At 40.9% G+C, this 12,961-nt stretch overlaps 1 protein-coding gene across 5 annotated transcripts in view; it reads right to left on the reverse strand.

Annotated features, from left to right (window-relative positions):
- Positions 1–12,961, reverse strand: part of plppr2a (phospholipid phosphatase related 2a) — a 61,054-nt gene that overhangs the window by 20,607 nt on the left and 27,486 nt on the right. For 4 of the 5 annotated variants that reach the window (XM_030735575.1, XM_030735578.1, XM_030735577.1 and 1 more), the window contains exon 3: positions 8,074–8,262. In XM_030735575.1, the coding sequence (XP_030591435.1) occupies positions 8,074–8,262 (189 nt within the window). Of the gene's footprint in view, positions 1–8,073; positions 8,368–12,961 lie in introns of those variants that run through there. The other variant, XM_030735579.1, reaches the window with a different exon arrangement.

The following is a 12,961-nucleotide window of genomic DNA, read 5'->3' on the forward strand; positions in this document are numbered from 1 at the left end:
TACATAAAAAATGAGTACAGCCATCCATCTTCTTCTGCTTATCCAATTCAGGGTTGCATGGGGCTGGAGCCTATCCCAGCTGTCATAGAGCGAGAGGCAGGGTGCATCCTGGACAGGTCGCCAGCCTGTCGCAGGGGTAACAGAGTGACAGACAGCCACTAACATTCACACTTATGGGCAATTTAGAATCACCAATTAACCTAACCCCACTAACTGCATTTCTCTGAACTGTGGGAGGAAACTGGAGTACCTGGAGAGAACCCACGCAGCCACAGGGAGAACATGCAAACTCCACGCAGAAAGGCCAGATAGTGGATTTGAAACCAGGACCTTCTTGCTGTGAGGCAACAGTGCTAACCACCACGCCGCCCAAGATCAGAACAATACAAACAGTAATATTAATGACATTATTCTTGCCACCGCCGTTGTGCTGGTCAGAGGTATGGTGGTTAGCACTGTTGCCTCACAGGTAGAAGGCCCGTACTGCACTTCTGGTGATTTGGCGCCATCGTCATCATCACTGAAGATCAGATAGAGGTGGGCTGCCACTGTTTCTGTCTAGTTGCTAGTAGACTTTTCTCAGCTTTAATCTGGGACTTTAAGAGAAACGCAATCCTTTTTAGACACAAATAATTGTGCTATCCCATTAAATTAACACCATCTTTGACTGGTACAGATGGGCGGGACTGAGAATGTTTGCTGCCAAGCTCCCACACTGGTGTCATTATTTTATTATTAGTCAGAGCTGCAACCTTAATGATAACTTACCAGACGGCTAATGTGGCTACTGGATAAAGGTATTTTTAGCTGCTCCCTTATTTCCCAAGGAGTCACCACATCAGATGGATCTGTACATCCAATTTGGCACAGTTTTTATGCCTTTCGTGACGCAACAAGACTATTTACCTGGGATTGAGAAGGGTTCTAGCTTGTGACCCCTTGAGGCTGTGGGTTTATGTCTATCGAATAACGGCTAATATTTAATGTGTGTCAGGTTAACATTTATCATAACTGTTTAGTACTTCACCAGCGTTGAAAGGGAAGTTTTACAGATCTCTTGAAATTCCTCATAAAATTTTGCTCAGTGTTGTTTATGTGTTCAGCGGCTAGTGAGTGGGGGAGCCCTCTCGATTAAAGTCAGCTGGAGGAGGCCAAGACAGCCCTGTTGATATTAATATTAATGCTGTTGCTAATTAGTGTTTCTATTTACATCAATTCTTTTAACAGCCTTACATAGACTTAGAAATGTCTTCTTTCTTGTGTAGGTACTTCTTATGAACATGAAGGCACATGGAAAACACAGAGGAGCATATAAATATAAATACACTTAGCAGCAATCACTCAACAAGAAAGAGGAGGGAGCAGGACACAGGTGAAAACTATCAGGGAATCAGTAAAACTAGCACAGGATATGAAAGAAAAACAACCTTCAAAGTAAAACAGGAAGCAAAAGACAACAGCAAAGGTGCTCAAGACACCCTGATTTTATCTGAAGCCACTGCTGTTCTTCTTATTCAGTATTCTCTGCTCCCTGTCTACACCACCATACTCAGTCTACACAAATGTGTACAAGTATAAATGTCAGAAAATATTTCTAACTGTGTTAAAATACATCTGGACAGTTTTTTTTAATGCTGTTTTAAAAAGAAACATCATTACTGTGGATGCAGCCTGAGTGAGTGTGAGTCAGACGCTAAAAGAAAATCTAAGATGTGGAGCAATGTACCCATGGAGAGATGTAAGAATGTAAGACCGTAGCGAGCCGGTATGCACCCCTGTTGTGTATGCAGATTGAGCACCGGCATTTGTCAGAGACCTCTGAGGTGCTGAGTGAAGCATGGCAGTCCACCAGCCAAGCAGGACCCCTGAGGTGTCTCTCCTTTCGCCTGAGTGAAAATGGATCAAAGCTAAGAAGCAGAAATGACAAGCACTGTTCAGTCTAATCTCATTTCACAGGAATGGGTGACTTCTGCTCAAAGCACCAGGAAGGCATGAACTTTATCTTTCTCGCTCTGTTCACTGCATAGGCAATCAGGTTGATGCAATAACCGCCCTGGGCCCCAAAAGGAAAATGGTAAAGCACAACTGCAAACTTATAAAGACACAGGGGAACTTGGCTGAGGTGACAAAGAAGAGGGAAGGTAATGAAGAAAAAAAAAAAAAACCAACAAGAAGATGTGAGCTGATGATTAAAGTGATATGATGATGCAATCCCCTGCTATCTTAGGTAGGGTGATAATCACTGTGAGCAGTTGGATGAGAGCTGTTACTGCGTTCCAGGCTGAATGGGAGCTGTGCAGACTGTGGTAAATTAGCCTTCTGCATGGATCCCAGCATCACAGATAGATAGAAGAGATAGAGAGTCTTTAATGTGCAGGGAAGAAAACAGCGCAAACTGCTTCTTTCCATGAATAGAAATCTTATCAGTTTCTTTTCCTTAAAGTTGCTTTTTTTCATCTATTTTCTCTCTCTCTTGTATTTTCCTCAATATTAGTATCCTCTTATTATACACTTTGCACATTTTCTCTTCATTTCCTCGCCCTTGCCATCACAAGCTGAAAAACAGAAGTCGATGGGGCAGAAGTCTTCACCCGTGTGACATATGCTGCCCCTCTGCCACCACGCAGCCCACCCTGCCATCTGTCTCATTAACCTGGCGTTGCGCACACAAAACTAGATTGTGTGCTTGTAGGCCTGTGTATGAAAACATAAAGGAGAGGTGGTAAAGAAGGACGGCAGGGAAGGCCAAAAGGCAAAAGCTTATGAGGTCATAGTTTGTGTGGATGATGAATAGTGAGGTTTAATGGAGGAGGAGGAGGATGGTGGCTGGACACCTGTGAGAGATGATAGGTAAACCCTCACCTTGTACAGCGCCACCTGTCTGGACCTCCTGAAGCCCCGCCCCTGTCAGTAATGCATACTTTGAAGTAGCTGGCACTTAATTAAAAACAATAGTTTATTATTGATGCACAGTACCCATCAGACTTACATGGAACCTTAGCACAGGTTGAACATAGGGTGTACACAATTGCAGGACCCTTAATTACACTTTTGAACCACTTGGTTAGGTTCATTAAAAGATTTTGGTTTGTGTTAAAATAGATGTAACTTTTTATTTGATACACCATCATGAATAAACTGAGCTCAACTGCACATGGATTTAACAAGCCCTTGAATGTACCGTGGACCTCGCCTTAAATTTAGCTGCATGTGTCAGAACAGAGCGTAGCTGTGAGGTGACATTTTTCAGATTTATTAAGCTAAGTATTCATCTCTGGGTGCGCCTTTTATCTCGGTGTGACTGCAGTCACATAAAAGACTTATTCTCCTCTTCATCAGAGGTAAAGAGCAGCAAGTGGGACAGATGAAGACAATTTTGATCATTTTCTGTAAAATCTGCATGATTATCAGTCTAGCTGCAGATTTTGGTGCCAGTGAAGTGAAAAAAAACAAAAAAACAAAACACATCAGGTCCCGGATGAAATGTGTTAATTGGCAGGTGAGACAAACACAGATGTGAGGAAAGGTCAGGAAGAGTGAAGGATAAAGATTTAAAAGGTGTTGATGAGGGAAAGCAACGTTACAGGTGGAAGGTGGGAAAATTTGTATTTGGATTGGTTAAAAACAGATTTCCAAATAAAGGGGGGAAAAAAAATGCAGAAAATCCTAAATAGCATATGGAAGAGAGGGATGGTAATAAATAGAACATGAAGGCAAAAAGGTCAGTGTGGATGAGAAGCAGCGGAGTGAGGAATGTGGAGAACTGTGCAACACAGAGAGAAAAAGACAAAAACTAAAGCTGATCAAAGGAAGGATTTACAGAGAATGAACACACATTTGTGCGCACACTGTCAGGCTGAATCTTTGCTGGATAAGTTAATTCATCCTAAGATTAACTGGCTTACAAGCTCCATTAGGCAAGCTTTCAAGATGCACTTAAAATGAACCAAACTAAACTGCGTGTTTATGTAGAAATTTCTTTATGTTTTTCCACATGCAGCGGCTGCCTTTTGATAAATGTTGACGGCATTGTTCTAGAATTTATGCATCAATAAGAAGCAAAAAAAATTGATCATAATGTGTGTTTTCCATAAGTAAAACACGATCACGAAGATGCTTTTTGATTGCAAACTAGTGCTTGACTTGCTGCAGTGGTTTTGCTGCTTTTGCACGGTCATGATTGCAAGAACTATTATAGATTCAGCACAAATTGATTGTGCAAGCACAGGGTTCCCAATGCAAACACATTTTCTTTAAATGATCAAATCCAATTGATGTGTGCAGATTCAAACACATACCAAATATTTATGCCTCACTATCTTTTTCCAACTCTCAAACCCCTCTTATGAATGTAATCGTGCAAAGTGAGAAATTTTAAAGACAGCCTGGGCCATTGTTTTGATGTATAGACTGTCTATTGCTCATAAAGTTTGGATGTAGACTCTGGGTATGAACAGTGGAACTGGAGTAAAAGACTCCGGCTGAAAAGAAAGAAGTTAGAGTGCATGTAGTCCACAAAGAAAGGAGTGTTCAACAATATCATACTATGTTATCTCTAGTTTTAAATCTTATCTACCAAATCACTTCTATTGTGAGGGTGTTGTCTGTTATGTGTAGATAGGACACCGCTTCATCCCTTGAGTTAGGTGACCTTTTCTGCTTGAATGATTTATAGATGAGTGTTAAATGCTTGAACAAACTACCATTCCTCTGAAAATGGTCAGGCACAAAGACTGGGCCAAAAAAACGAGTGAAAAAGCAGCCAATGTCCAAAGACCTTTGAAAGAGCTTCAGAAAGCTGGAGAACTGTTGCTGAAGACCGCTTTAAAGAATTACAAGAAAGTCTGGCTCCATGGAAGCAAAATACAAAGAAACAGCGTGCGACTCAGGACTTTTGCACAGTACTGAAGGTGAGGTTACGGTGGCCTTTGTTTTAAAAAAAAATGACAGTGCATTTGGAGAGTAAAATCTGCACGTGCATAGCAACAGTAGCTAACTGTCAACAGGCAGGGTTCACTAGGTGGGAGGACGGTGAGGGCTCGTTACACTGTCGCTGCAGTTCTGGTGATTTAAACAAATAATATACCAGTTACCCAGTACTCACTGACAGTGACTATGATATCACCTCACTGAAGTATATTTGACAAAGGAGGAAAGCCTCACTGCTTTTGGAAACTTTTCAAAACAAACTCAAGAGACTGATGAAACAATAATGCCTTCTTTATTAGCTCTTCTTCTCAGCTTTAATGCAACTTATAAAGTTTTAAAAAGGTGCACAGATAACCTAAATGTTACTGAGGTGTAAATATGCCTTGTGCCTTCTCTTATGTTTTGGTCTCCAAGCAGTGGATTGGCTCTTTGTGCTGAAACTTTCAGAAAGTGATTGATGATTTTAATTAAATGTTTGGACCATAGTGGGAGCCGACTGAGTGCTAGACTGCCCTCTGTTGGGCTTGGAGGACTGGCACTGGCCCAAACACACCGGATGCCTATTACCTTCAGTGGCTCAGCCAGACATGGTCTCATTTACATGGCCAGTACAAGTAATTAAGTCCACACTCTGAAGTGTAATTAGTTCCTGCAGTAGCACTATTATGGTATGATGCTCTCATAGTATATCTCTGACTTTCTTAAATTCAGTGCTGTTTAGATGTGTTTCAAATTTTTTTAAAAATAGGCAAATTGTTCAGAATACCATCATGCAGACAATCGTGTTGCTTGTCAACAGAAATGTTATAATAGGCCCAAACCTGTTACTGAAAACATAAAAGGTGTCTTTGTGCACCCACTTTATCCCCAAACACGAGACACATTTACACCAGACTGGCACTATCTCAGGGAGTTACTGCTGTGATAGCAAGCACACCACTTTGAGGCCTGTCACCATGGACTTGCCTATAGAAAACCCATAAAAAGAGGCCCAAAGGGTAAAACTGCTGTGGGTCCTGTGTAGGTGCACCTACTTCCTGCCATCCTGGCATAAGTTTACCCTCCACTCACAGCCCCACAGTTCATCCCCACCTATTCACTGTGAGCACACATAGGCAAGTGGAGGACCAAAAAATAGAGGCAGATGAACAGCATGTGAAAGTTATGTACTTAAGAAAGAGGAAACCTGAGCTGACACAGGATCTGAGTGCTGGACCTTGAAACTTTTATTTCAAATCCTCATCAAGATGCACAGAGGAGGACGGGAGAGAGATATAACAGTGGGTGTCTGCAGCCATCTGTAAAACACGGTGGAGGCTCTGTAATGTTTTAGGGCTGCACTTCAGGCAGCTGGCTTCATTTTTCAGCATGACAGTGATCCCAAACACACGAACAATGCAGTAACTATTCCTTAAAGAAATCAGAGGAAAGCTTACAGCTATGCCCATCTTTTATACACAGTGTGTAGTAATATCTCAGATCTTTTCTAGCAGGAGGGTAGTGTTGTTGCTGTCACAGCTTTCCAGGTAATCACATATTAAATCATACCAAATCTTTGGTAACCAAGGAAAATACAGGTGAAGCTTTTACATGTGGTTAACTTTGTCACCAGAGTGCGCTCGTAATGCAGCATTACTTTTTCAAATCTCTCTTAAAACAAAAGTCTTACAAAAACACCAATAAAAATTAAAAATGTAACAAAAAAAGTTTCATTCAAATGTGAGACTTTAATAAAATAAGACATACAAACTTGTTCACTTTTGTTCTTCTCCTTCCCTCCAATTTTCATGAAGTTCCTAAATCTGTACTGCAAGTATGCTGACCAAATATATCAACTTTATCACTTACTTGTTAATCTAAATACTTTTTGAATCTGCTAAATTGTGTATGCGTATTATTTTGTGTGGTCTGGCTGCTAACATAGTCAGGTAATAACTCATAATTAGAAAAAAAAATCCACTGTGTATTGTGGCTGTGAGACGTACACGGCGGTACCACATTATAACAGCCCACAGCCTTTCTTCTGGCGACGAAGTGCTGCATAGAAAACATCAGCTGCGATTGTTTTGTGCTCCAGTTGTGAGATATTCCTGCCTTTGCAGCGAGTGCAGGCTGTGGTTTTGTGTGTGCATGTAATCTGCTCAGGTTATTTGCATGCTTTGTATTGTGGATGTTGGTTGGTTTCCGTCTGTGGTGTGTTTTATATTTATTCATTTGGTTTATTGTGGTGTGCTGGGGGATGTAAGCTGTTGGGGTTTGTGTCTGCACTCAGTGCCAGGTGTTACGCATTTCAGGCTCACTGCCTTCAATCTCACTTGAGGCTCAACAGCTAACCTGACACACACACACATACACAAGCATCCATGCGCGTGTGCATTCAAACATACAATACGAAAAAATAGTACACACCCCCTCTTGAAAATGACCTTCCCTCGTGCTCATGTGTCTTTCCTCTCACCTCTTATCTCAGGGGTTTTTTTGCAGACAGCATCTGTTGCCTGCCATCATTGCTCTGTCTCAACTCCAACTTTTGCGTTGCTTCGTTTTATTGCTTTCTCTGTTGTTTGTCTCCCTGCCTGTTCCTCTCTTCCTCTGGTACTCTCTCTTTTCTTTCTCTAATGACCTGTCTGCCTCTTCCTATTACATCTCCGTGTGGTCCGAGCTGATTCTTGTCTCAGTTTTTTACTCTTCGCACACGTACAAACACACACATGCATCTGCTTGTCAAGGACAGATGGGGTTACCTCTGTGCAGCTTGGCAGTCTGCACACTATTACCTTGGTGCAGCACACACACACACACACACACACACACACACACACACACACACACACACACACACACACACACACACACACACACAGCGGAGATGATTCATCACAATAACTCACAAACATATGAAGTAGACACTTTGTTATATACTTTTACATATATAAAGGCAGATAGAGAGAACAAATCCAATACACAATCTCAACTTTGACAACTTCCTTCTTTCTAACGCTTCATTTTTCCCCCACTCTGCTTTTTCAGCACACAGGAGATGCAAACCCCACTTACATACTTATGCCTTGCATTTCTAAACAGCCCTGATCTGTTCAGCTTTACTTCCACACTTAGGAATGAATAAATAAACACAACTCTTACCGTGAGGGTAGGGATGGCTGTGACAAGCGAGTAGATGAGCACCGGAGGGATCTTGCTGGTATCGTCCGGACCTGGGTAGGGCTTAGAGAAGGTCTTGTCATAACAGAAGAAGCCCTGGATGTGCACGGGGAAGGTGTCCGTGTACTCAAAGTAGTAAGCCAGCAGCACCGTCCCAGCCATGATCACCAGCTGGAAATAGAACATTATCCCTCCGTTAGGAAGTGAGAAGACGAGAGGTGAAGCAGAGGAGGTAGAGGTGGAGGAGGCAGAGTGGGAGCGGGAGAGAAAGAGGGGAGAGACGAGTCCCTGTTCCCCTCAGTCACAGGGAGATGCATAGGAAATGCCGATCCAGAGAGAGAGAGACAGAGTGAGAGGTTCAGTGTTTGGATCCAGGAGAGATGGCGAGAGAGAGGAAGATGAGAAGACAAGAAATAAAAGAACAAATCTGCAGGAGACTTCTCTCATCAAGAGATGAAAACAAGGAGGCAAAAAAAAAAAAAAAACCAGAATAAAAGAGGATTCCACAGCACCGCAAGTGGCAAAAAACAAGGAATTTCATGGAGAGTGAGCAAGAGAATGGGAGAGCAATGGAGTGAGAGAGAGAGTGAGAGAGGAAGTGAGATGTGAGGGAGAGGAAGGGGGAGGCAGCCTTTATGCTGCTGGCACTCATGAAATCTACTACAGTTGAGCTGTGGGTGTATTTGCAGATACTGTGTGCATGTGTGGAATACATGAGTATGTGTGGCATGAGCATGTGCACAGGACAGTGAAATGTGTTTCTGCAGACACATGGCTCTGACCATCAGCTGATGTATCTGCTAAAAAGTTCTTAAAATGCTTTCACTGAGCACCAGGCACATCCTGATAATTACACGCCAGTAAAGACTTTAAAACAGTGTTTTCATGAAGCCAGAAGTATGAAACCAAATTAGTGTTTTACTTTTGCAATGTCCAGTTCACATTATGCCAAAAAAAAAAACTGAATCAATTTAATCTTTTTTTTTTTTTTTTTAATGTGATGAATCAAATGTTCAAAAAAGGCTTTTCTGTCTGCATTTCCATTTTGGAATGAATCTGTGTGCTGCTTTACTTTCTTTTCTGTGATCGCTTTGATTTAAAGCAGTCCTCGCAGTGTGTGAGCTTGAAATTAAAATCCAACCTAGTGAGCAGGAACAGGAACCCTGATTGGCAGCTTGTTTTTGCTGTTTCCAGAAGGTAACAGTAAAATCAGTTACACCAAATTACCAAATAGCGAGCCCAAAATGGGACACATGCACACACAAAGCATTACACTCCTCAGATTTACAGATTCACAGACAAATACAGCAGATCAAAGTCAACAAAACTAGTCATTATTTTCTGACTGCAGTGTTTCGGTGAAAAGAAAGTAAATTTTAGAGCAACTTTTAGAGAAATGTGTTTTGTTTTTTTTTTTCAGAGGGGTGGTGAGGGGGGTTTCAGAAGCATCATGATAAGCTGTAAACACCAAATTAGCTCGTTATCACTTTGTGAAGCTGCTTGTTATCGAGCATTTGTCCATCCCTGTGCCAGCTGAAGATTCACATCTATTTGAAATGATGTTTTCGGCCAACTCATTAATGACTGAGGAAATGCCAAACTGATTGGGCTGATGTTATCGGCCGATATTAGCTACTGTCCTCCCCGATCCATCAGCATTCATAACAGCCGATAACTGAAAATTTTAAAAGTAATGAAGAGATGGGAGAAACACCCTTCAACCATATTAGTGAGTGTCAACGTTGCATTATTTGTCCATCAGAGGGCACGCTGCAATTTTCCAGTTGGCAACACAGGCATTTGCAACACTACAACAGCTTATTGAAACAGTTGAATGGAGTGTAACCAAGTAAAATAATAACTACACATAAGAAATGGAAATCTGTTTATGTTTTGCGTATTTGAAAAAAAAAAATTGACCGATATGTCAGAATATCAGATTTTTAAATGACCAAATATCGGTATTGGTCTTAAAAATCCTATATCAGTTGAGCTCCAGTAAAAACACTACACTCTGAAACTGTGTAATAGTGCATTCACATCAAACACAAAATGAAGCGATGAGGTGAATTGACTGAATTTGAACCGCGTGACATGAATAGAAAGAAAGAAAAAGAAAAGTTTTTCAACTTTGCTGAAAAAAAATCCATCAGCTGGGATCTTCACACAGACTTCTCTCCTGATGTCACAGACAACAGGAAATCGTTGAAAAGACTACCAATAAGAAAGAAGAATAGTTAGTAAATACATCAGCTTCAAAGCGATGAGCAAATCACGTCCAGTGTGTGTGCAGCTTTACTGTCTTGTCTGTTCACAGACGTTTTCTGCCTCAAGTTTTCTCTTCAAAACTTTGGCAGTGTGTTTTGGGTCATTGTCTGTCTGTACTGTGAGGTGTGTCCAGTCAGCTTTGCTTTATTTGGCAGAGTCGGAGATGAAACTACAGCTATACACACTTGATGTTTCGGTCTTTTGTCACATCATCAATAAGCACTGGTTACCCATTGCCACTGGAAGCCACGCTCGCCCATGCATCACACAGATGGGTTTACAGACGATGTTCCCATCCCAAAGCTTCTCCATAGATTTTATTTTCCTGTCATTCTGGGGCATTTCTTTCTTTCTTTCTTTCTTTCTTTCTTTCTTGGCTTTTCTATTCTTCAGGGAGTTAAATAGCTTGTACCTTGTAGTGAACCCTCTGTATCTCATAGGGCCTCCTCTTTATGATGGACTTGGGTAATAATATGTCTACCTCCTGAAAACTGCTCTTGTGAAGGGCCTTTTCTTTTTCATGAAAAGGATCCTGCAATCATCTACCACTGTTGTCTTCCACAGATATCCAGGCCTTTCTATGCTGCAGAATTAACCATACTCTCAGAATGAACTAAAACAGAAACCTCTCATGGTTACACGTTCTCTGGGATGGATTTGTTTTATTTTTGCAGCATGGGCAGGACTTCCCACCCAAATGCTACACTTGGAATCAACAACAGACCTCTTCCCCTCCAAGTACAGGAACAAGCTTTTGAGTGAACTGTCCATTTACATGTATGAATATGTTTTGGTGGGCCTCAAAAATTAAAAAAAAGTTGTATTAGCATCTGAAAATATGTGGCCATTACTGTAAGATATAAGCACAGATCCTCATTCACAGGGTGTGGGATACATTCATCACTGGTAAATTTTACCTCACATACATGTACATATATACAAATGGCATGCACTATACACATGTCCTTTATGTATGTACAGAAGGCCCATGTACTCATGTCATGTGCGAATATAGATAGGGGCAAATGCATATAGTCCATTTATAAATAATTGATTTTTTTTTAAAAAATGTTTAATTTCTTCATTTGTATAAAATCACCCTTCGTCTGTGCCTCCCTCATGGGATTTTTCCTTTTCATTTCTTTTTTTTTTTTTTTTTTTTTTTTTTGCTGTCTGTAGTTGTCATGGTGAAGAAATAAGTGAAGAACCAGATTTATAAAATTCTGTGTTGTCATAGTTCTGAAAATGTGTTTGTAAAGATCAGGTTTTCAGTAAAGTTTGTGCTTCACTTCATGGTTTATAAATTATTGTAGTGCTCTGCACTTTGTGTATGTGTTTGCATTTGTGTGTGTGTGTGTGTGTGTGTGTGTGTGTGTGTGTGTGTGTGTGTGTGTGTGTGTGTGTGTGTGTGTGTGTGTGTGTCTATGTGTTGCACACACGCTTGATGGGAGCTGTTTGGTGGGTTTGCTTTGGGCGAGAGGAGGTGTTCTAAATGTGTGACTCATGGAGCCTTCCCTTGTTTTCCTGTTTGATGGCATATAGCGCTCCTCCCCTGCATTTACCCAACATATTGTGACTGACTCTGACTCACACTTCTGATTGCTAATCTAGAAGGAACACTTCTAATTCACGACGCCACGTTAAAATCAGCCGCATACTCATGCATAGTTGGGGACAGAATACCATGTCTCCTTTATTTCCACTTCTGTGAGAGGGGAAAAGAGAATGTGCATCTGCTGAAGACTTGGCCTCAAGCTCACATATGTCAGAGTTCATAGTTGTTGACCAGCAAATCTGCATCTTCAGCCAATAGAGGAAGAGCTTATTTTTAGAGTCCTCTTTAGATTTTAGCTAATTTTAGATTGAACCAGGAACAAACACTACAAAGGAATATTACAGCCACATTAAGGGACAAACATGAGGAGGAACTTTTATTTATTTAGCATTTGGAGACTAGAGAACAGAGGATGGATGGATGGATGGATGGATGGATGGATGGATGGATGGATGGATGGATGGATGGATGGATGGATGGATGGATGGATGGATGGATGGATGGATGGATGGATGGATGGATGGATGAATGGATGGATGGATGGATGGATGGATATTCTATTTATTTTTAAGAATAAATAGAGCACAAAAATCAGAACATTAACATGTAGTTGCTCATCTGGCTCAAAGTCAATCACTGTTCATAGATTATTGGTCGTAAAATGAAAATTAGGATCTTGACCTCAAGCACATTTTGGGAACAATTAGTTGATCGTTGTGCGTTTGATGGAAATCTGAACACTCTAGGATGATTCTTGTGAACCAGACAAGCAGATGATGAATGCCTTGCCATGGCATAAAGTCATCAGTCCTTTGACCAGATGATTGATGGATGGATAGATAGATAGATAGATAGATAGATAGATAGATAGATAGATAGATAGATAGATAGATAGATAGATAGATAGATAGATAGATAGATAGATAGATAGATAGATAGATAGATAGATAGATAGATAGATAGATAGATAGATAGATAGATAGATAGAAAATACTTTATTCTGAGCATTTCTGCCTATTTTTGACATTTCAATTTCCCATCCATCCA

The sequence above is a fragment of the Archocentrus centrarchus genome, chromosome 8, assembly GCF_007364275.1.
Source record: "Archocentrus centrarchus isolate MPI-CPG fArcCen1 chromosome 8, fArcCen1, whole genome shotgun sequence".
NCBI classification, from domain to species: Eukaryota; Metazoa; Chordata; class Actinopteri; order Cichliformes; family Cichlidae; genus Archocentrus; species Archocentrus centrarchus.